Source organism: Camarhynchus parvulus, chromosome 4 (genome assembly GCF_901933205.1).
Source record: "Camarhynchus parvulus chromosome 4, STF_HiC, whole genome shotgun sequence".
NCBI classification, from domain to species: Eukaryota; Metazoa; Chordata; class Aves; order Passeriformes; family Thraupidae; genus Camarhynchus; species Camarhynchus parvulus.
In genome coordinates this window covers 36,537,382-36,562,144 of record NC_044574.1, presented here as the reverse complement: position 1 = coordinate 36,562,144, position 24,763 = coordinate 36,537,382, and the positions used below count along the sequence as shown (strand labels likewise).

At 39.6% G+C, this 24,763-nt stretch overlaps 1 protein-coding gene across 4 annotated transcripts in view; it reads left to right on the top strand.

The window, feature by feature from the left end:
• The window catches only part of GALNT7 (polypeptide N-acetylgalactosaminyltransferase 7), a 70,732-nt gene that overhangs the window by 40,208 nt on the left and 5,761 nt on the right, over positions 1 to 24,763 (top strand). For 2 of the 4 annotated variants that reach the window (XM_030947032.1, XM_030947031.1), the window contains exons 3-10: positions 5,465 to 5,631; positions 11,869 to 11,999; positions 12,238 to 12,317; positions 14,439 to 14,621; positions 17,597 to 17,714; positions 19,596 to 19,718; positions 21,717 to 21,935; positions 24,072 to 24,170. In XM_030947032.1, the coding sequence (XP_030802892.1) occupies positions 5,465 to 5,631; positions 11,869 to 11,999; positions 12,238 to 12,317; positions 14,439 to 14,621; positions 17,597 to 17,714; positions 19,596 to 19,718; positions 21,717 to 21,935; positions 24,072 to 24,170 (1,120 nt within the window). Of the gene's footprint in view, positions 1 to 5,464; positions 5,632 to 11,868; positions 12,000 to 12,237; positions 12,318 to 14,109; positions 14,293 to 14,438; positions 14,622 to 17,596; positions 17,715 to 19,595; positions 19,719 to 21,716; positions 21,936 to 24,071; positions 24,171 to 24,763 lie in introns of all 4 variants that reach the window. The other 2 variants (XM_030947033.1, XM_030947030.1) reach the window with 1 other exon arrangement.

Here is a 24,763-nt window from a genome sequence, read left to right as displayed (position 1 = left end):
TAATGCAGTCCAGATGAGCATGGGTAGGCGCTTCAAGGTTCAATGTCTGATGAGCAAGGCATGGTGGAAATGCAGTATTTCTGTGAGACTGAGCTCACTGCCTCAAGTTCTATTCTAGGTGTTTATTACATTGGGTAAAGCCTGCAAAAGTTTGATAAATCCAAAATTAGGCCCAGCCTCCCTGCAGTACCCACAATGTGTCACAGGGCTGCAGAAGGCCTCAAAAGCTGTGAGGCCATCTTCTCTTTAAACCAAAACAGGAAAGCAGAGGGCTTTTGCTCCATCTCCTTATATGGGAGTTTCCCCTTCCCTAAGGAAAAGATTTTATTTTAGCCGCCTAGGTACCCCAGCTTTCCTGCACTGTGTTGTTATTGCTTCAGTTTTTCAATGTTGGGTAAGTGATAGTATGGGCAAGAATCTAGTGATTAGAAAAATTGCAAAGGTTATTCCTTTCATCCTCTTGTTACCCCTACTGTTGGGTTTCTATGCAAACCTTGTCCTGGATTTGGATCATGATGCTTTCAGAGGTACAGTAGATACAGCTTTTGATTCCAAGGGCACTAATAATAAATGTAGTCACATAGCCTCCCAAGTTACTTCAGGAATGGAAATGGCCAAAGCTTGTAGCTTTTCTAAAAATAGCAAATGCTGTTTCAGCATAGGTTTAAGCTGTTTGGTAGTGTGACATAGAGGTTTTGCTGCGGTCTGCTGAAGGGAAAAAAATTATTCAGCTGATCAATTTGTCTTTCTTGCATTGTCTGTTTACTTCTCTTCCAGAACCCCCGCTTTGTAAGTCCACTGCTATAATCTCATCTTGATGTTGCTGATGCACAAAAATGCTCCACAAGGCTTCATAGGTAGCAAATCCAGTATTAGCATTAGATTTACTTTGTTGTATCCTAACAAAGAAATTCTGTGATCTGTTTCTGTCTATCCTGTCTACTCTAGACTTAGGCAGTGATCCCTCTGACTTGCAGGTGTTAAGCAGCCAGTCTCAGCTATGACCTTGGGGGTGTCAACCATACAGATGAGCAAACAGTTGAAGGTGTTTTGTGAAAAAAAATTCCCATCCATCTTCCTAGGGGTTAGATTCAGTTCACTGCAGTAGTCATAATAAGTTGGTGATTTAAAATAGCAAGGAGCCCTGAATTCAGTATTAAAAATATGTAAACATCATGCTGTCAGCTGGATGCCTGTCTCCTTGTGAGATAAGAATGGGACTTACTAGAAAAGGAAACTGAAAATGAAAGCAGATCTCCTAACTTATTTTTGGGATTTGCTTTGTGCTGGACTCTTTTGAAGAGTTGAGAAAAATGTATACACTATAAACCAATTATAATAGGTGATAATACAACTATGAATTTCATACCACTTTAAATGTGAAATAAAATTTAAAATACCATTTTAAATTGTGAACAGTTCTATATTAATGGAGAAGAGAAATTCAATTTTTTAATGTTGGTTATGATTTCAGGATAAATACTAAATTGAGACCTTCAGCTTTGTACTGATTCAGGTCCTTCGTCTTGCAACAGCTGATTAGCTTCTCAGGAGCTTCTTTGGCTACTGGAGTGATTACAGGAATGTGATGGCAGCTGCCTGCCCTCTTGCAGGAATCTCTGCTGGTACATTTTGCTCTTAGCACACAAGTACAGTGCTTTAAAATCCAGAGGGTACTGATGAGTCCTTGGTACATGCAGGTGCAAGTTAGAGAGCTGACACGAGGAAAATAGTATCAGGATGGAGAGTCATGATACTCTTACTTCTTCTGAAGCTTAGGTGCTGATATGCTGGCACAGTCAGGGGTTCAGCATGGCAGGAGAAACACTTCTGTTGGCTCAAGATCTTAAATTGCCCTCTAAGTACCTATCTGATGGGGCTCACCCTTAAATGGCTGTCAAGGTGCTCTCCTCTTTCAGCTGTTGCATTTTTGTTGGTGGTTTGATTACTCTTCGAGGAAAAGCAGACTCCACTTCTGGCTTTTTTTAAGCCTGAGGAAATTTGAGTCTATATCTGCATCTTCAGTGGTAGCTAACAGGGAGCCTGTATGGCCATGGCAGCCTTGGACCATGTACCCACAATCACGACTGTGGGGCCCCAGGACATCCTAGGAGCAGCCAGTGAATGGAGTACAAAGCTGTAAGAGCAGAAGTTTCCTCAAGCCAAGGAGCACTCCAGCCCAGATGCTCTGCTCTTGTGCAGAGGTTCTCCTGTGAAAGCACTCCTCTCTGCCATGGCTGGTGCAGTTTGTGACTGAGGGATGAGGGACCTTGGCGTGGCACAGGCTCCAGCAGAGCTGTTCCCTCCAGGGGTGGAGAGGGAGTAGAACTAATTCACATCCTAAGTATGCAGGCTAATAGACAGAAAAAACATTACTCACCGTGTCTCAATTAGATCACAGCTGTGCCTTCTGAAGGGTTTCATCTTGCTTCACTGGTGAGTCAGTCCTGTTTTTCCCCAGCAGTGCCAGTGCTGATTGCGGAATGGAAACTTTTTATTTGTGGACTGATCTGAAGGTGTCTTATCCTTTCTCCCATGAGTTCCCCAAGGAAAGGGCACACAAACAGAGCAGCTCTTCCCTGCAGCACTGCCCAGGGAAGCCCTTTGTACATCTGTGCATGCTTGTTCCTCTTTCCCCATGAAATAACTCTTCACAGCACTCAGGAAAGGTGAAGTGTCTAGAGGCAAGCCTGGCTTAAGGATGCTGCCTTGTCATTCCTGCATATCTGCTGCAATGTGCCATCCTCTCAGCTCCATCAATAAGAATTCAAAATATCTTTTTAAAGTGATTTTGTTTACTAATTTGGTTCACAGTGTATTGCTACAGCTGGCCTGCAGGCTATACCTGAAAGAGCATTGTGCTAGTATGTGGGCAGGGGATGAAGCACCCAGGGGATGAAGCTAGAGTTTAAAACATTTAAATCCTCTTTGTCACAGACCCTTCTGTACTTTGAATCTACTTGTGCCAGTTTTCAATAGCTTGAAGCTTTTGCCTAAACATTCATATCTACTTTACTCTCTCTTTTAAAAATGGAGAGCATTCCTGGAAATTCAGGCATATTGTTTTCCTTTTTTGGTGCCTAAAATCTACAGGGAAACTCGTACTGTAAAATCCAGCTTCAAACAGAAGGAAAGTGCATTTATCGTTTCTTGGTATGTGGTGTGCCAACCACTGGATGTCAGTGCTGTTCCACTGAGGAAAGGCTCCATTGAGGAAAGCTTTGCCTGCTTCCTTCCCTGAAGATCTGAAGGAAATTAGGCTATTGGCTTTTGTCACTCAAATACCTCAGCAACATTCACATTTCTTGAAACAAACAGCCTCAGAGATTAAAACATTTATTAATTGCACATATCTAAAACAACTACTTTATTTCAAACCTCTAATTCTCAATTCCAGATGAGGAAGAAGATTCTGCGCAGGAATTACTGCAGTCTATGGGCTTGATGAGTCGGTCTGTGGACTGTCTAATAAGTGAAATAAAGTGCCTGGAAAAAGCTGGAAGCATGATCTTACTAGAGATATAAATGTAGTGCTTCACTGCTTGCAAATGGCACATTTAGCAACACCCAATTTGAGGAGATTTAAGTTGGCTATGTAGCAAAAAGCCTGTCTACACCCCTGGGTTTATGTTTCAAAACTATATTAAATTTTTGCAGAAGTGGAAGAAGTAAGCAGCCAAAAGATTTGTGTTCTTTTTCAAGGTTTTCTTTGGTATTGTCCTTAAAGGCAGTCTGAAACATTGTAGCTATCCCTCTCTTTTTATTCAGCGATAAGCAAAAAAGTTTCCTAGCTAAACTGCAGCAGGCGCAGGTCAGGAGCACAGTGCAAGCTGCATCAGCTCCTGCCTTCTCCTTTGAGACAAAAGTGCAGTTCTGCCACCTTTTACATGGAGCTCCTTAATGGCATTCAGCTGGTATGCTGGGTTTTTTGAAAGTCTAACACCCTGTTTTCCACCTTTTAATGTAACCATATCACCAAAATTAATACTGAGAATATATGTGTGAAGCAACACCGTTCTGTTGTAAATCTGTTATTAAACGTATTAAATCTTCCTTTTACACAGCCTGCTTAACACACCTAGGGAGGGTATCCATTTTATCTCTGCAGATGCTAAGTAAGTTGTTGACAGCTTAAATGCTTGTGCTACAAATGTTAGTACTGCAACCTGTAATCAGCTGCAATCTTTGAGAGGGATCTCTGGAAGGAAGGCATCCATGGCCTGAACCTTTTAAACAGCCAGTCTAGCACCTTTTTATTGGTAACTATGATTAGCTGCAGCTACTTCAGGCATAAAAACTATTGAGCTGAGGGATTTTAGTCAGCAATTCGTATTTTTGGATAGTGCTGTTTCAGAGGTCACTTACAGCACACCTAAGAAATTAAATGCCTCGTTAGATAAAATTTTGTTATAGTCTGTTTTGATTCTGTAATTTTCTTCTCCCACAGGAACAAAATTAATGGTATATTTCTAGCAATGTTTTTTATTTTCTGTGAGTTGATAAATGCATATTGATTCAATGAGAAGTGAAATGCATCCTTTACTAGAGAAACTTTAGATACCCATGGATCTGTTATGTGAGTTCTTTCCATGTTTAACTAATGTAGTTTCAGAAACTCTAGTGATCTCTTATGATTAAGGTAATTATTTTCAAAAGCAGCAATGTTTCTATGCACTTAAGCTTTTTATTGTGTAAAGAGAACTACAACTAGGGAGGTTTGTGCATCTCTAAGTTTAGGAGCTTTTTTTTTGTCACTAATAATTTCTTAATACATGATAGCTATCCTTGAAAAGTCAGAATCTCTCTAGTAGAGACTTTATTTGCTGAAAGATGAAAAAAGGAAGGATTTTTCCCATTGAAATCAAAAGTGCCATGTCTCTATGTTCGGTGATGGCAACTATATTATTATAGTTGGAAAAGGAGCTAGTGATCAGGTAGGGAAAATTCCAGTTAAGGAAATACTTGGACTGGCTGTAGGGAGTGAATAGTCTCACTTAGGGGTGCAGCTGGGGAAATGGACATTACAATTGCAAATTAAATCCATTGTTGATAAGTGTGATTTAGAAGTATTGGAAACTGTGGACGGTATTGGAAGTACTCACATTGCTTGTTCCTAAATCATCTCTGACCCCTCAGGAAAAGAGACCTGAGTTGTCTGCACTATTTTTGTTTGGTTTTTTTAATCTCTCTCTTTTCTTGTATTTTTTTCCCTATGTGTCGTATCTTTCAAGAAAAGAGCCCACTGAAAATGGACCAGAGCTGGAGCTTGTGCTTGACAGTCTACTTTCCTTTTTTTAATTATTTGTATCGTATCTGTGATACACTTAAGCTGTATTACCTTTTGTATCCTGTCGCTCTTAAATCTGAAGGATAGCTGTCAGTGAAGATTTGACTTGCACAAGGGTGCTGTTAAGCAGTTCTGTAAAAGACAGTGTGAAAACTAATAAAATAACTCTTTTTGCAGATGCAAATACTGGCACTATGATGACAACCTGCTCACCTCCAGCGTTGTCATCGTCTTCCACAATGAAGGGTGGTCCACGCTCATGAGGACAGTCCACAGTGTGATCAAGAGAACACCAAGAAAATACTTGGCAGAAATTGTTCTGATTGATGATTTTAGCAACAAAGGTACATTTGGAATATTAACACAGTGCTTATAGAAGAGGAATTTTTTTTTTTAATTTTCTTGAAATATTTTCTTCTAATTTATTACCTGCCATGGTTTGAGTTGACTAATGGGAGAAAAGATTGCTTCTTCACAGTCCTTTGAGTTCTCATCCACAGTTTTGGGTACTATGCAGAAGAAAGCTGGCATAGCTAGTATCTCTCTTAGCTCTTGTGAAAACAAGTAGTTTGAAGAGTATGAAAGGGGTTAAGCCTGTTAGGAGTAAGAGGCTTCCTTTATTGCATAAAGGAATACAGATGTCTCTTTTTTTAACTATGGTAGAAACCTACCTAGGCTATGAAATTATTCAGATTAATTTTCAGTATCTTTTTCATTTCTAACATCCTTTTTTAATTAAACATCACATTAAGCTGCTTATTGTTTCCTACTGAGGGGAGGAAGCTTTTAAGAATTTGAATATGTTTTAATTTCTGCCTTTCTTTGAGTCCTACGAACCTAAGTCCAGAGATTTTCTTCTTCCTTTGTAATTTACATTCTGATCTTGATTTATTGTCAGGATGCATGTACTTGTACTTGTCTTATAAATGTAAGCATACACTGTTTTGGGTTTTTTCTTTCATGGTGGTATTGTCAGCATTAATGCCATAGAAGGCTGAATACAGAGAGGAAATGAAAGTGATCTCCTAGAGATAGAAGTTGATTGAGACAGGGGAAAACAAACTGCTTTTCAACTTTAAACAAATTTTAAACTAGTGCATCAAAGCTGCTCTTTCTGAGCAGCTAAGATTTGGTTGCAGCATGGTTCTTGAAGAGATATTGACAGAGAAAAAGAGGAGACACACAGATAAAAATATGATTTTGACTGTGTGGGATGACAGTCTCTTCCAGACAATGTTGGTGATGGCTGTGGCTGTGAGCAAAAGCAAGTTTGGTCAGTGGCACAGGATACCCTCATCTTTGTTTTCACATGAATTGTGTAGTGGCATAACAAACAGGTGACTGTTCTGAAACTCTTCTTTTTATGAAATTATCTGGGCTTCTTCCAATTCCAGAGCTGTTTTCTGTGGGTGTATTCACTACAAATTTTAAAAATTATCTCATCACATAGCTGAGGTAGCCTTTTTTGAGCATAAGCCACTATTAAAAATAGTTTTTGTGTGTTATTTGTGTGTTATTTTTTGCATCATACCTGTAGATAGGTAGGTATCATTTTGTTTATTTTCACAGGAGAGGGCAAGTTACCTGTATTATAAACTTGACTACATTTGGCTTAGTCAAATAAAGATACTGAGTGCTAAATTATAGTCTTCTGTATCCTTTAACAGCTGTTGAGAATTTGGCTTAGATATACACACATGCTATAAACCAAAAATATCTTCTCTCCTAAGGGATATAATTTTAATAACTCAGTCAGCAGACATATGCTGTGTTTTAGCTTTGCAGCTGGGATCATAGCTTTCCTTCAGAGCTGTTCAAGGACTGACTTAGCTGTATAAAGGGACTGTGACACTGATTGTGTCTAGAATACTTACCAGATTTTTTACTAATGATAGGTCTCAATATTTGGGTTTCACATGACTTGTAGCTGACTCTGTACCACAGTATATGTAGTTCATGGATTGAGTTTGTCTGGCATAGAACTTGTACTATTTTTCCAATGTATGACATTTGTTAAACAAAAGCAGTATTTTAAAAGATTTTTTTTCCTACTACAGAACTTTTTTGCTTTCTGCTCATAAATGAATGGTTAGCAGACACAGCTAGCCTGCACCTAAGATCCAGCAGACCCTTGACTTTATATTTCTCACACTTCAATTTCCCAGATAACTTTCTTAAATCAGAAAATTCAATAAAGAAAGCTCAAGGTGCAGTTTTCTCAGGTATGGGTGGCTGGTAAGACAAGCATGGACTGGAATTACTCTGAACACCTCACTGCAATTGCACTAGTTCACCATAATAATTCTTCAAATTGCTTTAGGCTATTACTTGGTAAATATAATTAACTTAGTTTCATTAGTTCAGTTTATGTTTTAGATGAAAAATGGCCAAGAGAGCAGAATCTTGCTCTACTTCTTTCTCCTTAGAGAGAAGGATGAGCTAGTATGGGCTGCAAAGCGTGCCAAGCTGCCTGAAGAGTTCTCCAGTTGTTAGGAGAGCTGCAAAATACAAACACTCCTAATCACAGCAGAGCTTCTGGTAGCTTTTCGCTTTTTCAGCCAGAAGAAAAGTCATGCTGACAGCGCAGAGACAGGATTTTCTTCTTCCCCACCTGCTTTCAGGCTGCACTTCATGTGTGCCTTTCCACCCAGCAGGCCACCTTTTGCTCTTGGAGCCCGCTGCTGAGTGACACGTGCTGGGCTGGGTGGATGTTTGCTCATGTCAGAGTGGCCATCCTTATTTCTTAGCTGCCACCCTCTCGAGTGACATGAAATTAAAATGGAGCACAGCAGTTGCAAACACTTCTAAATGCTGGCTCCTAAAAACTCCTGCCTGTCCTTCCTTTTGAGAAATCCTGTTTCATCAGAAGGGAGTTACAGCTGCACAGAAGCTTATATATGTTATGTCTTACAGGGAGGAACAGTTGCAATGCTTGGGAAATGTCCTTTTCATTATAATTCTTAGTATAAAGTCGGCTGGGAGTGGTACTTTTGGTGAATGACACTCTTTCCTTAATCTCTCCTTCAAACAGCAGGGTTTGACTGCGGAGAACTGTGCAGAGATATGTGCTGATTTCTACTCTGGCATATTTTTCTTTGTCAGAGCACAAAGAGAGCAGTAACAAGAAGATTGTCAAGCTAATTGAATGATTCTATCTCCATTTTGTATGGAGACCTCTGTATTAATTCATGTTAGAGTCCAAGAAATGTTGTAGCAATTTCTACCACAGTGTCAATGAGGCCAGGCTGTTACACATGGAGGTTTTTTTCCCAGTTTTTCTTCTATTCTCAATAGAAGCAGTTTATTCTTCTGTGAATGCCAGCTGTGTGAAGGAAACAGCTGTTCCGGAAGGGCAATGAGAATTCATAAAACTGTATTTTCTAAAGCTTCCTACAATTACAGTTGTGTGTATAGGTCTCCAGCGCTTGTTATGTATTTGGGCTCAGCTTGCTTGTTTTCTGAAGCACAGAGGCCAATATCTCAGCTGGAACTGCTTTTGTAGCCCATGCACCTGTAAAGGGTGGCTGTGAGGTAAAAAATACCAGTGCTGCTAGTAGAGTTTAAAGGCTTTGTCTAGCTTTTGTGTTTACTTATATGTTCTTTATTGTTCCCTGTGTTTCCAACTGATGCAGCATCCCTTGAGATAACCAAAGGGGAAGTAATGAGCATGGGCAGGCAGCAGTATTTTTGTTAACCTGTGTAGTGGTGCTTGCCATGGGGAAAGTGAAGCAGTAATCAGTGCTTGTGTTGGAGCTGAGAGCCCACCTTAGCAGTATTACAGCCCAGGGTACTCACAGGCAGGAGGCAGCTGCTCTAGGGAGCACCTCTGATACCATTTTCTAGTTCTCAGACTGCTGTCCATGAGTTGAGGGGGAAAAAACCTGCTTTCCTCCTTCTGCTCCCCCTTTGTAATCTGCAGTGCCTAAGATCCTTTGGAGAAACCTTGTGTTTTTAAAAGACACTGATTCATGCTTTAATCATGCACTTAGACATTAGAGAGGAACTCAAACAGGGGAAGGCCAGATTGGTGATTATAATATTTTGAAAGGTAAAATATACATTTTTGAACAAAAACCAGATTGCTGTAAGGCTGTTGACAGATGTCATAAATACACATTCTAGGTGAACAGAATTTAATGCTGGCCAAACAATATTTTTGACTGTAAAAGTATCAGGATTTTTTACACTACTGTCATGCAGGCTTTGTTGTATGGGAAGGAAGAAAATTTCAGCTTTCCTGTGGGAAACAGCACTTGCTGCTAACCCTGGCACGGTTTCAGATAATGGACTGCAAAGTCCTGAGACTTGTACTGTAGAAAAGCTTTACACAATCAATATGACAGGTTTTTACAGCTCCCTGTGAGCCTTACATAGTTGAACATTTGATAAGTAAAACATTTGGCTGCATAGGCAGGAGAGCTGGAAATAACTTCAGGTTTTAAATCTTGAAAACATTCCTGACAGTCCTTCTGTAACACATACTTGGAATTTGCAGCATAAATAATGGTGTGGTATAAAGATTCTCTTACTACCACTTCAGTATGACCTTAAAACTCTGTTGATTTTATCCTATAAAAATTTATATCACAGCTATCAAATAATCTCTATTTATTACATGGCATGTTCTTCTATACAGCATATGTGATAAAATTGTTCTTTCTCTATTTTGACATTTGTGTAACCTTGAAGTTTTCCTAATGCACAATGATTTAAAAAAGAAATTTTACATGTGTGTGGGAAAGGAGAATACATTAAATTTGGTTGAGAAAACTTTTTCTTTATAAAGGTGGAGAGGAAGGATAATAAGAGTATCAAAAGATAGTGATTTCTTTGTTCTTTGGTAGAATTGCTGAATTTTCAATATTGGAAGCTTCATTTCCAAGAAACACCATTTCCTTTTCAACTACATGTAGCTTTTATTTCAAACTATTTTTTTTAATATTGCTGACAAGAATACAAAACATACTGAAACATAAGTTGTGGAAGTCTCCAGACTTCATCATTTTCATTCAGGTTGCAGGAACTGTTTCTGCTGAAGTAACCTGTTGGCATGTTGCTGCTGAAAGGGGCATCCTCCTCTGCATGTCCCCCCCCATCCTGTTGGATCAGCACGGTGCCTTAGGATTTTCACCTTTATATTTTTCAAATCCTGTACTGCATTAGTGCATAACTCCAAAGTCCATATGAAGTTTTAGTTGTCTTCACTTGTGGTCAGACAAAACAATCCCTCTGGGCCTGAGATTCAAGGGTACCTTACAGCCTCAGGCCCCAAGAAGTATAAACAGAAGTGAACTGGGGGGGAGTAAACTGGGGGAATATGACTTCATCACCTGAAGCTGTAATTGGAGGATTAACCCCTGATCTGCAAATGGACGGAATTTATATCTGTCTGAAAAACTTGTGACCATCATCCACCTTGGGTGTAGCCTCTCTTGGAGGCTTGGGCTGCCCAAGGTGTCTGTATTGAAGGCCTTTAATAAATACCCACTTTGTTCTCCAAGTCTTGCCTAGCCTCTGTTCCAGGCAGCCATTCCCAGGCATCGGGCACAGGAATTGTGGCAATCAGCCCCTCGGAGCTGGTGCAAAACAAACCAGTGCATGGATGCCTCAGCTGTAGATTTGCTCACTTGTTTTGGTTCCCCACTGAGAGAAACTGAAGGTGTAGGCAATTCTTTTGAGCCTTTGAGTACAAAAATAGATTTTTAACAAACACCAGCAGCTAAGTCAGCACAGCCACAAACAGCAGGTGCCTGATTACCAGCCTTTCTGCCTTCATGAGTTTTCTCAGCAGAATCATCTGGGCAAAAATGCTAAGCAACACTAGGATCCTTTTCTCAAACAGTGTGGCAGGAATGTGGTTTCCAGAGAAGTTTGGCCCAGACAAATACAAATCTGCAAATACAAATCTGACACCATTTAAGCATAGCTCATCTTGATTCTTGTGTGGTTACTCATTCTTTTACTGACGGAAGTCCCTTTGGCTAAAGGTTTGTTGTCTCCTCAGTATGATGCACTTCTGGCCCTCCAATTATTCTCATTAATTTCATTAGAAGACCATTGTAAGACCTCCACAAGAGGGAACAGGTCTAGATGAAGGAGAGCAGTAATTTGAACATGGTGAGACTCTGCCTCAGGTTTCGAGATTATTAATAGACTGACAGAAAACTTTGTGACGGTGAAAGTGAGTGAAGGGAAATGTTTAACTGAAAAGTGGTGCCTTCAGCTGTACATGTGACATCATCTGATGAGGAAAGACTGTGTGCTGAAGTGTGGACACTTCTCTGGCTGCTTGGAATACAGATGAAAAGCTGAAAGCCACTCTGTGATATGTAGAAGTGAGTGTGAGTTGTCCACCCAGCTCCCTGTGGGGTGGCCAACCACTTCAGCTGCTGTTTCTTCAGATGTGCCAGACACAAACCTGTGCCATGAGGTCAGTGGTCTTGATCTCCTCCGTTTTAGTGGTTGTGAGTTGTTGAATTAAAGGTTCTTGTAAATGTCTGTAGATATTTTTGGCTTATATTATAGAGAATAAAACTCTTTATTATTAACCTCCCCAATTCTTTTTCTTTGTTTTCTGATAGCACACTTACAAGAGAGGCTGGATGACTACATAAAGCAGTGGAATGGCCTTGTAAAGGTATTTCGAAATGAGAGGAGAGAAGGTTTGATCCAAGCTAGAAGCATTGGAGCCCAGAAGGCTAAACTTGGACAGGTAGGAGCCAATTCACTCACAAGCCTGTCTTTTTTTCCTTTTTCTGGGGGAAGGGTTGTGGTGGCTTCAATAGACATGTGGAAATTATTGATATTGTTTTAAGAAGAGATTCATTTTCCTCATTTAATCTTCATTTTCTTCTTTATAATATGAATGTATCTCAATGTAAGTAAGTTTAATTAAGTAACAATGTTGTACCCAGAAATATAAGTTACTTTTTTTTTTTTTTCTTTCATAGGTTTTGGTTTACCTTGATGCCCATTGTGAGGTGGGAATTAATTGGTATGCACCACTTATAGCTCCTATATCTAAGGACAGGTAATGTTCTCCTGTTACTTCCAGTGTCTGGCCTATAGAAAGTAAAAGTCACAGTAATAATCTTCATTTTTCAAACTACAGTCGATATGTTTTATATCTATATCAAACTACATCAATATTTTCCATGTGATGATTATATTATCTCCCAGCATAAAAGATACATAATGAGGAAGGAATATAGTCAGGGAAATTAATCTCCAGGCAGTTTATTTTAACAGGCATACTTAATATTTTGTCTAGTGCAGATTATATGTAACTCTTGTCTTTTATGATGATCCGAGGCACTGATATTGAAATGTTCTAGCTGAATAAGGAGCATGATTGAACAAAATAACAAAAAAACTGTGGCTTTTGGTAGAGAAAAAGTAGCAATAAATGTTTTGATTTAATGGGAGTTTAAAGCCCCCGTGATCTCAAGAGTTTATGACTTTCTCATCTTTGGTCTTGATGTATGGTCTTACTTGTTTCCTCTGAAGTGCTTAGGAGCATTGTCTGCAGCAGAACGAGGCCAGGCTCGAGCTGTCTGTGCCACAGACCCAGGCATTTGCTGGGGGTCTGTGAGGGGTGGCAGAGGAGAGACATGCCCAGGGCTTTCCTTCCTTCCAGCTGTTGAAAAGCTGTTGTTGCTGTGTGCTACTGCACTCTTGGCTTGTGTGGTCAGTGCTATGTGTAGGAAACCATGTACAGGATTAAAGTCTTTAATCCCATAAAATAGCTCCTTAATCCTAAAAACTATTTGTTAACCTGCCGTGCTACCAGAATTCTCTTGAAGAATTTGGGTTTGTGTGTTTTAAAGGCTGTAACTCAACCAAGACAGGACGCTAGGGAGAAGATGGAAATGCTTGTGTACTCCCATTGAGTGTGTATTACTGTTTCACACAACAAAGACTGGTGAGAAGAGGGGGTTTTAGAGGCATCCTCCACCAGTGCCCACAGAGGGGAAGGCTGCAGGATGATGCCCAGAGATGCTGAGGCACACAGTGCCAGCAGACAGTGCTTGGCAGCCTCCTTCCATGCCCTGGTACCCAGCAGCCTGCTGCTGCTTATGCCTCAAAGAACAGCAAGGTGTTAACATGTCTCTTCCCCCCTGCCTTTTCTATCTCTTGGAGCTTCATTTAAAAAGGTGGAAGTGCTCCAGCCTGGATCACTGGGAAACTCATTTGAAAAATGTGGGGAGAAAAACAAGATAATGTCTTTGCCTTAGTGAATATTGTGTGTAATAGATCACAATGAGGAGAGTATTACAAATCAAACAGGAAGAGTTCTACTGAAAACTGCTTCTAGGAGAGCACTAGTAATGTTTTTTTATCCTTAGAACTTGGTGGGTTTTCAGGACATTTGAATAGGACAGTATAATGAAAATCTGTGTTAACACTAGTAAAAGCTAAGTGTTTATCTTACTTGTTGACAGCTAAGATCTGATATGAATAGAAATTACAGGAAATAACGATACTGTGAGAACCCTGGCCCCACGAGGGCTCCTCTGTTTACTCCAGCAGTGCTTTATTAGAAGACTGGTATCAAGAATTCCACATAAAGAAAAATGTACTGATAAACCAATTGATATATTAGCATCTCAAACCTAACTTTTCTGTTTTTAGAACATCTTAAAACAATGTAAAGACCATCTCTTTTTTCTTCTAATGAGGCTTCATTTTTTTAATAATGTGTTTACAAGTGACTTTATATGCAGTGCTCTATGAACTTAATTAATGGTGTAAATTTCAGATTAGACAGATTACTCTTCTGAAATTGTATTTTGCTCTTTCTTTCCCTTCTATAAATGTTTCAGAACTACATGTACTGTACCTCTAATAGATTACATAGATGGGAATGATTATTCCATTGAGCCACAACAAGGTGGGGATGAAGATGGTTTTGCCAGAGGGGCCTGGGACTGGAGTTTGCTATGGAAACGAATTCCGTTAAGCCACAAGGAAAAGTCCAAACGAAAACATAAAACTGAGCCTTATCGGTAAAGAGAGCTGTTTACCTACTGTGAATCCTAAGGAATGATTGTCTAAACCCTGTCCTTTTTCCCTCCCCCCTGTCTCCCCACGAACCTCGGCGGGCGCACGCGTGCCCCGCGCCCTGCCCGTAACCGCGCCCGGCCGCCCGCAGAACCACATGCACGGTGCCGCTCATAGATGTCATAGATGGCAACTCTTTTAAGATTGTGCCTCAAGGGGGTGGTGACGAAGATGGGTTTGCTAGAGGAGCGTGGGATTGGAGTATGCTATGGAAGAGGGTTCCCTTGACCAAGAGAGAGAAGGAAAGCAGAAAGACAAAAACTGAACCGTATCGGTAATCACTAAATCACTTACCCATTTCTTTTTTTTTTTTCTGAAGTCAATATTGATCCACTAAAACTTGCATGTACTTCTGGCCTGAGCACCTTCACGTTTCTAACCACACTAGCTGCTTTGTTTAGTCAGACCTGTTTGCCACAACTGACTATTCGCTCAAAATATCTTTGCTACCTCATGTTGCCTCTTCGTTCCTGCTCTTGTGTGGTTAATGGGGTGCACATTAGAATTTCTGGGTTCTGTTTGGCAAAATATTGTATAATTGTGTATTTCCCTTTGTTGCCAGGGAAAACTTAAATTAGCTGTGATATTTTTTTCAAGCACTGTTGGAAACAACAATGCTTGTTTAACCATTTGGTTTGAAATAACGAGCATGCTGGAAGTATTTCTGATAGATGGTAATGCATAAAATCTGTAGCCTGCTGTCATGGCCTGATGCATGCATACAGCTGGAGGATTATGCATGTGTATCAAAAAAAATCCCTTTTGTCATATATCTGCCACTTGCTTCACAATGGATCACATCTGACAAAGAAGCATACTGTTTAAGAATCTTGGCTAGATATTTCCTAAGAATTTTAATTTAATACACATAACATTAAAAAAAAAAAGGGAAGAAAGATAAAAACAGCACCTTTTATTGTGGGAAAACTCCAATAATTTTCATGTAATTTCTGCCTTTTTATTATGCTTTGTAGTGGGGTGTGTTTTCTTCCCAGAAAACAAAAACTGCCTAGAAACCCTAGCTTAGAAACTGTGGTTTCTGGATGGCTTTTCAATACTGGGAGACTGTGGTTCTGCTGGTTTTTTATTACTTTCCCCTTCACACTTAACTAATCGTGTTACTACATTTGAAAGCAATCTTCACATCTTCAGAATCTAGTGTCTTCTATTGCTTCTATATATGATTTAAACCTTGTAAGAACTGATGTTGGTAGTTGCCTATCCCCACCCATGATTGTTCTTTGCTAAAATGGCAACACATGCAAGCAAGTTATGAAGCTTTGATCTGTTTTGTATACAGTTTAAATAATACCATTTTCTGATGAGGCTGTCCACATTGGAACATTAATATTCACTTAGAGGGGGAACTATTTCAAACATTGCTGTAGTGTTCTGTGTTTACCATCCAAACAGGTCTTAAAATTGTTTAAACTGTTCCCAGAAACACAGAACACATGTTCTCAGAATGTTTTAAAAGTTGACTTTATTTTTAATAATACCTTCAGATTTACAATGCTTCCTTTAAAAAGAGACATGCCCTGCATCTGTTTGTCTCTAGGCTGTGTGCCTTTTCTTGCAGCAATACCAAGGCAAGTAAGACCAAGTAAAAGTATTTCTGAAACCATAGCCAGGATTGCTTAGCTTAAAAAGAAAACAAAAAGATCCTCAACAGCTTAAAGCATTGAAGCAACGTTTTTGTAACGTGAGAATTGCCCCAGGACTGGATCCTTCTTTCAGTAACAGTACTTACTTCTTTGTATCCTATGAAGTAAACTGCTGAGCTTATGTGGCTTTTACTGTGTTCTTTAACACACTTGGCAGCATCTTGGAGGCCAAGCCTGAAACTGCAGTGTCTGAGGCTTCTCCACTTGCCAAGTCTTTATGGTGCTGAGGAAAACCAAAACTGCAGGAAAGCTGTGGTGCTGTGCTATGCAAAGTGCTTTCCCCTGCTGTATCTTCTGGCTCCTTAACCCCAGGATGCAAAAGCAGTGTTGGAGGAAAATACTGTAGGCAGCAAGTAGAAAGGGACATGTAGCAGTACTTTGGCATGTGATCACCTAACTTGGACAGCATCTAAACTGATAATTAATTATGCTGAGAGTCAGCACACACACCCAAGCAAAGCAAAACAAGGAATGAATTCACTGCCTCCCATGGTCAGGCAGGTGCTCAGCCATCTCCAGGAGAGCAGGGCCCCATCACATGCAACAGTGACTTGGGAAGACAAACACCATCACTCCAAACATTCCTCCTTCTTCCTCCAATTTTCATATGTTGAGCATGATGCCACATGGTCTGGAATATCCCTGTGCTCAGTTTGGGTCACCTGTCCTGGCTGTGTCTCCTCCCAGCCTCCCATGCACCCCCAGTCTCCTCCCCAGCATGGCAGACTGAAAAGCAGAAAAGGCCCTGGCTCTGTGCAACCCCTGCTCAGCAATAACAAAAACATCTCCCCATTATCAGCCCTGTGTTCAGCACAAACCCAAAACACAGCCCATACCAGCCACTGGGAAGAGAATTAACTCCACCCCAGACAAAACCAGCACAGCTATAATCCAGACCACGGCATCTTTTTGACACATTAAAACTTGAATTGAATCATGGCATATAAGAAGGAATTTACAAAGTCATTAAAAGGAAGAGGGTAACAGCAAAAAGACTAAACCAAAGTGGAAACCTTGTACTACTTTATCTAGGCCCTCTTCAAAATTTTACCGAGTATAGTGTAAAGTGTCTCCTGATAGGACAAAAAGAGCTAGAAGATCAGAAGGCTGGAAAAACTCTGTTACTTGTTTAATAGACAGTGTGTTCCAATGTGGCAGCTCTTCAGGACATAAACCTGTTTGCAGTTTCATATTATCTTAAAAACTAGAAAAAACTTTAAGAGATAAACATCTCATCACACTGATTCTCATCTTGTTTTTTATTTTAATAGAAGGATGTTGACTGGCTGAATGGAAAATTCAGACCAAGATTTTCTATCATCAAATTCATCAATTAAACAAATTACTTGTAGAAGAAAATCCACAACATAATAAAAAACTGTGACCTCACTAAAAATTATATAGATGCCACTTCAGAAAAGTGCTTCCAGCTGATGACAAAGCTTTATGATTTTTCAGTGTATTGCCATTTACCTGATCTTTACTACATGTTAGCTGAATTGCTTTCCTCCCTAAAGCTTTCTCTGAGTGCTATTGTATCCTTTTGGCAGAAGGAGTTACACTGTCTTCCTCTTCCTCTTCGCAGGTCCCCTGCAATGGCTGGTGGATTGTTTGCCATTGAACGAGATTTCTTCTTTGAGCTGGGTCTCTATGATCCAGGGCTTCAAATCTGGGGTGGTGAAAATTTTGAAATTTCTTACAAGGTAACACCAATATTTGAAAACTAATTCAATTAAATAGAATTTTTTTTCTGTAAATACTTCTGTTTGGAAGTACTTTAGACAGACCTACCTCTTCCTTGTGGAGCCCAGGTTTTGGTGTGAGGAGATGTGACAGAGATGTGTCTCCTCAGTATTTCCTTGTGGACTTTGGGACAGATGTGTTCAGACAGCTGGCTTCTTGCTGAAACCCAAATGATGCGTAATCTAGATTTTGTAGACAGTTTGGGATTGCACCCCTAACTGCCCAAATATCAAATATAAAACCAGACTGGCAAATTTTATGGGAGGAAACTGAATATTCTCATAATGAGTATAGAAAAAAATTTCCAATGAAAGCAATGATAGAGAACAAGTAGTCCTCCTAGTCCTCAGCTTATGCATGTGCACTTGCAACAAAAAGTAATCTGCTTCCTCCCTGCCATTTTTGTGAGTGAAAAATTATTTCATATGCTTTTCAGCATTTCAAGAACTTCTTCACAAGAGAAGTCTTCATAATTGAAATACTAATAACTGCATAATTCATAATCACAGGGGAGGATTTTACTTTCACTCCTAGGCATATGCATGCTCTTCAGTTTGCAGGAAACACAAGATGATCGTCATTAGCTTCTTGTAGCTTCAGTATTTGTAGTGACACAAGTGCAGGCAGCAGGAATCAGGCCCAATTAACAGACCAAAATGAAGATGTCTTATATCCTTAGCAGCAATCTGTGAAATTGTAACTGAATTTTACAAAAAGTACATTCAGAGCTCCCCTAGTTACTCTTGCTCTGAGTTCTTTACTCTTAATACAAGTGGAAAGCTCTTTGTGAGTTAGAGGAAAGCCCTGAGTGCACTTGCTCAGCTATAAATCCATGTGCAAAGGGTATTTATTGAGGGTGCTATACACACGGGGTCTTTATCCATGTAATTCTCCATCTTGCTTAGATCAAAATCATGGCTGAAATTACTTACAGTAGTTCTGTGATTGAAATGCTCATTATGTAGACATCTCCAAAGTGGTTTCATGTAGATCACAACCAATCTTCAGAAGAACTAAACATTTATCAGTCTTGCTTGCTCACTCCTAGATACCAAATAAAATTAATATCCTTGCATACCTGAGGAGGTTTTTTGATTAAACTTAGGAAAATTAATATCATGATGCCCATCTTTCCTAAACTGGTAAGTCATATTTTTAATCTGGAATTTAGACTAATTTGAAACATTCACAAGGTTAGCTTGGATTACGATTTGGTGCTACAATTAAACTTCTCCAAACTATGAGCAACTAAATTCTGATTTAAGTATATTTTCTTTTCCCCATTAAGGGATTATCCAAAGATATGTGGGAGTGAGGGAATTTCAGAATGGTAATATATTTTACCTATTTTTTTATTTTCAGCTACTATGGGAGCAATGGGTTACCTAACACATCCTTATCTCCTACTAATCTTTATTAAGAAAAACTTAAATGTGAATGGACATCTAACCAAAACCCATCTTAGTGACGGCACATGAATTACTTCAATAAAATCAAAATATCAATAATTCTGTTCATAATAAAAATTACTCAGTTCCTGATTTTGGGTACTCATTCATTACTGTTGTTCTGAAATAGTGATGGAATGAGATGCCCAACTTTCTAAGAAGTTTTTTTTAAAAATTGCTTTTGTTGAGTTACTTCCTTGCTGAGTTGAAAGTGTACTCGGTATACCCTTCAAAGACCTGTTTTCTTTATGCTTACATCTGGAGCAAAAAATATGTAAATATGTGATAGTATAGTAAGAAATGTAGCTGATGTTTCTTCCATAATTTATTATCTATTTGTCTGTCTTAAATTCCTGTGCATATATACTAATAATACCTTTGTTTTCCTTGTAGATTTGGCAGTGTGGGGGAAAGCTGCTCTTTGTTCCCTGTTCTCGTGTTGGACACATCTATCGTCTGCAGGGCTGGCAAGGAAATCCACCCCCTGTGTATGTTGGCTCTTCTCCTACATTAAAGGTATAGTTCTGAAGCAACCTGGAAGGTGGTTTTTGATTTCAGATAAGAACAGTTTTAGATAAATGTGTATAAATTACCAGTAACAGTTTAGAGAACATTTCATCCAAAGCAGTTTAGTATCTTAAGCTCGGATGATCATCCCCGCAGGAGAGAAATCTTTGTGTCAATCCCACTGTTATTAAGAGTAGAGAATCCTAGAACCCATCTTCTTGCTCTAAAGACTTGCCCCACTATCTTTGAGGTACAAAAGCACTTCCTGTTACTTAATGTCACCACCTCCAGCCTTTGCTGCACTGTGTATGTATGAACAACTCCAGTAACTATAGCACACTCCTGGAGATGAAGATCATGGGCTTGAAATCCCCTTTTATCTTGATAAAGATGGGTATGATCCTAGGCCAAGTTAGTGAATTCTGGAATCTAGCATCTCTCAGGCTTTTGTGTCTGCATTTGTTAGTGAAGAGGCAGTAAATGACACCTGGGAGGATGGTATGCTCTGCCCTATGTCATGAGGCTTGGCAACTCCTCAGGTACACTGCAGGTTCTAGAAGTGTTATTCAAGCCCTGAGATTAAAATTAGACATCAATTCCAGAAAACAAACAAGCCAGCTCTATATCTGAAGAGAGAATTTGAATCAAGAAAAACTGTTTATATCAGTTTTCATCTACCAGCAGGAAGTGAGACAACCCTCCTGTTAAGTTTTTCTATTGCCCAATTTAGGCTTTCTCTTGTGCTCTGTTCTGGCCATCAGCAAATCCCACCCCCAAAGACCCAGCTCTTTGTGAATTCCAATCCCAGAGCAATCTTCCTAGACAATGAGTACCTGTAGGGTTATAGAGTATAGCTTGAGCCAGCCTAACAGTTAGTTCCTAAGGCAATGTCCCAGCCTAGCTGAATAGTAAAAACTAACCTGGCATACACACCCCCACATTCCCACACCCCCCAAAAAAATCACATATTAGTAATGTGAGTTGATTAACATTTTGGTGAAACAAGGACTAGGGCCAGTACAAGGGAGCCCAGGGGGACATATGTGGGTTTAGAGACAGCATAATGGGCAACAGGATAGCAAATGATAGGTCTATTGCTCAGTACAGGCAAGATGCTAGTTTGCCTTGTGATAAAAATAATTTCTGTCTTCTTAAAAGCTGATTAAAAATATTTATTGCATATCTTAACACCTTACATGAGTCTGCTGGCCTGCTTACTGAATAGAAAAAGCACTGCTGAGTGTTCTTAAATATTAAGTTCCTTCTCTGTACAAGGCAGGATGTAGAAATAGCTTTTCCCCCTCTTCAGGCACCCTCCTATCCTCACAGTAAATGTCCTTTATTTTATAGCATTGTTCAATTTATGCCGGATGTGGATTAAAGTCACAATAATTTGTGCCTTCACTCAAGTCTTTTAAGACTGTTTTAACACAGCTAATTAACACTAGAAGAATTGGACAAAGTGAGGCAGGTTATATAGAGATAGGAGCCATCAAAGAGAATAAGAAAAATGTGAGGGAGAGGTTTGTTACCAAGTGAGCTATCCAATCTTCCCCCTTCTCCAAGTAGCTGACTCATTTAAGACTGAATTTTTTTCCCTGTTAGTGGACCAATGCATATCATTCTCTTCATCAAAAATTGTAGAGGGTGAATAGAAACCATGAATTGCAGTTCTAACAGAAGCAAATAAATGCAACATGTTGTTGCACCCATTACTGAAAAGTCTTTATTTTCAAATAAACAATCTCTAATCTTACAAAAAGTCTTTGGACTCTCATTGAGCAGCCCAGTTTAATTTGCTGGCTTCAGTCCTAAACTATCACTTGAAAATAATATTCACATGTCTTGTATAGCCTGCTGATAGTAACAGATTATTATGCTATATAATAATACTATGCTGTCACTTTCTAAGAGGATAAATCCTTAAATGTCTGTTATTAACAAGGAGTTGCTTCTGGCCTGTTTGTGTGTGCTTTGAGGTCACAGCAGTGTCTTTATTCCTCACAGAACTATGTCAGGGTTGTAGAAGTGTGGTGGGATGAATACAAAGATTACTTCTATGCCAGCCGGCCGGAGACAAAGGCGCTGCCCTATGGAGATATATCTGAGCTGAAGAAATTCCGTGAAGATCACAACTGCAAAAGCTTTAAGTGGTTTATGGAAGAAATAGCATATGATATAACTTCATATTACCCCTTACCACCCAAAAACGTGGACTGGGGAGAGGTAGGTACACGTATGTATTTTAGGAGCTTTTTTTAAAAATCTGAATTCAAAAGGAAGCAATTGTGACTTGACATGTGAACAGGCTATTTGATTACTTCTATACTAAGCTATGTGATACTAACCAGAGAGCTATAAAGATGTAACCCAGGAAAAAAATATATCTACTTTTGCAGGTGTGATTTCTTTAATTAGTTCCACAGATCCTTGAAGGATAACTTATGTCTAGCCCTATCCAAAGCACTTTTTTCCATAATTAGAATTTAAGTTTTCTCAAAAGGAAAGCATTTGAATCCTGCATATAGGAGTATTGGTGAAGATTAATAGGTGAAAATATCTTTTGTGTGAAGGCCTAGAGAAGAGATCATGAAATCCAGGTGGAGTTCATTCTTCCTGTGTTTGCTAGACTGGGATGTACTCACACATTTACAGCCTCAGATAGTCCCTTACCTGCATGTAATGATTTGATATGATTGTCACCATTGTTTCCAACATCAGTGTATACAACTCTAACTTCACTGAATTAAGAATGTGGTTGCAAATGCAGCACTTTCAAGTGGCTGGCAGAGGAAGTTGTCATATCGCAGGTGAGTGCAGGACTCCTCACTGAACTCTGCCTGTCTCATTCTGGCATTTAGCCCACACCTTGGCAAGCACACACTGCAGGTCTCCTGCCTGCTTTCAGTTTTTTTCCGCCTCTGCAATTGTTTACATCTTTGCCCTGTCTCTCCTATTTATTTCACTTTTTCAGACTGGTGAGGGTAATTAAGGAAATCTTCTTGCTAGCTGAGGAGAACTCCTGTGTCCCACCAAATTTAGCAACCTTCTTTCCAAGCTATGATGAATATGGTACATGGTTTTGCAACTTCAAAAGCACATTAGAAAATACACATCTCTGCTGTCTCCTATCACCAAGCAAGTGTCACCTCTAATTTCTTAATGCTAGAATTAGTGATACAGAGCATGGTGAAAGGGGGTACAAATAACCTTTTGTCTGATGGAGCAGATGAACAATGCCACCTTGATTTCTTACCTAAAAGCTAGCACGAAGCATCAGCTACTATATGAGCCTTAGAGCTCCTCAGGTATCTACGTAAAGGGTTTGGAAGGTACACTAAATATTGCTGTTCACCAAGGTGAAAGCATCTGAAAAGTATAAAATAATACTGGTGACCTTGCAGGACATCATCCCTGATAAAAGCAAGTGGGTCTGGTGAAGCAACAGGAAAATTCTAAGTGCAGAGACTTCTCTGAAGTTTTCTTCAACTCTTCTTCAGAGGCTACTAGTTATCCTACATCTGAGAAGTCCTGTCCCCCCTCCCCCCATTTGTAACACCACACTGATTGCATTTCCACACTCCAGAGAATGAAAGTATGGGTTCATCTTCCCTAGCACTCCCTGGAAGAGTCTAAGCTTAGTCCTTCAGACTTTTTATAGCATTACAAAGAGGAGAGAGGCTCTGGCAAAGAAAATAGGTCTGGAAAAAATATTATTTGTATCATAAAGTCTTTGTAAGGCTGCTTGTTGGCCCTTCTGAGAAGGGAGTGAGATAATCAGCAGTCGAGACGTGCTTTATGACAGGACTTCTGTTCTTTATCCCTGTGCCTGTGCCTGTCCCTCATCAATTTTATTTCTTTTTTTTTTTCTGTGTAATTGCTGCTGCAGAAGGTCCATCTGAGCAGCTGGGTCAGTGGGCTGTGTCTGGCTGTGGGTAATTGCTGCTGTGCATAACTCCTCTGCATCCTGTTTCTCTTCATCCGCAAGATGAGAGTGATTTACCTGAGCTCATGAGCTTATTTATGAAGACCTGGGAGATGGAACATGCTCTGATAGGAGAGTGAATAAATTAACATACTTGGTACTCTTATATTTTGGTGTTATTAATTTGGAATTGAGCTTGGCAGCTCTGGCTTTATTAGCATACTCTGACTCATGAGGAGCCTGCAAATTAGCACAGGCAGGCTGAAGCTCCATCTCTCAGAACAGTTAACATCAGTACTTAAATTTCATACACAGGTTTGTCTAATCTCTCTGTCAGATACCTGTTTCTGGTTTGAGAGATAAGTGAGAATTTTCTGAATTCCTTAGTATTTATTTTTCCCTTGAGACTAACTTAGAGTGCAAAACCTCTTTTCCAGATTAGAGGCTTTGAAACCTCTTACTGCATCGACAGCATGGGGCACACCAATGGTGGCTTTGTTGAGCTTGGGCCATGCCACAGAATGGGAGGAAATCAGGTAAGGAGCTTGGAGGCAAGTCTGAAGGAGAATTGCTTGCTGTGGATTGATAACAGGCAGGTTTTCTGTTAAGCTTGTACGTCAAGTCCCCTAGGTGCCAGCTACAAAGGTGGGAATTAGGGTTTTCTGTAAGCATACTGACATTGCTGAAGTACAGCAGTCTGAAAATACCATTTCAAACATAAATGGTATGAAATTGAAGGCAAATTCATAATCCATTCTTCAGGGAAATAGGTACATGAAGAAGCAACAGTATCACTGCTTCAGCTCTTAGCATTGCTCCTGATTCACCACTTACCTTTACTTAATAATTATTCCTTCAGGAAAAAAACCTTTACTGTGGCTCAAGTATTTAAAGAAGTTGTTTTGGTCCAAGCTAAAACACTTTTGTGCAGGAACTCATCTTCCACCACATTAGAGAAGAAAATGAGCAGAAATTTATCTCTGCTTCATTTACAAATTAATTGACAGAACATAACTGCTATTAGAGGGTTGCAATCAAAGCTTTTATTGTGTTTGACCCGTATCTTCACAAACCTGCCCACACTACCACACAGACATGCTGTTCTGTCTTTATATCTTCTTTTCTGGTT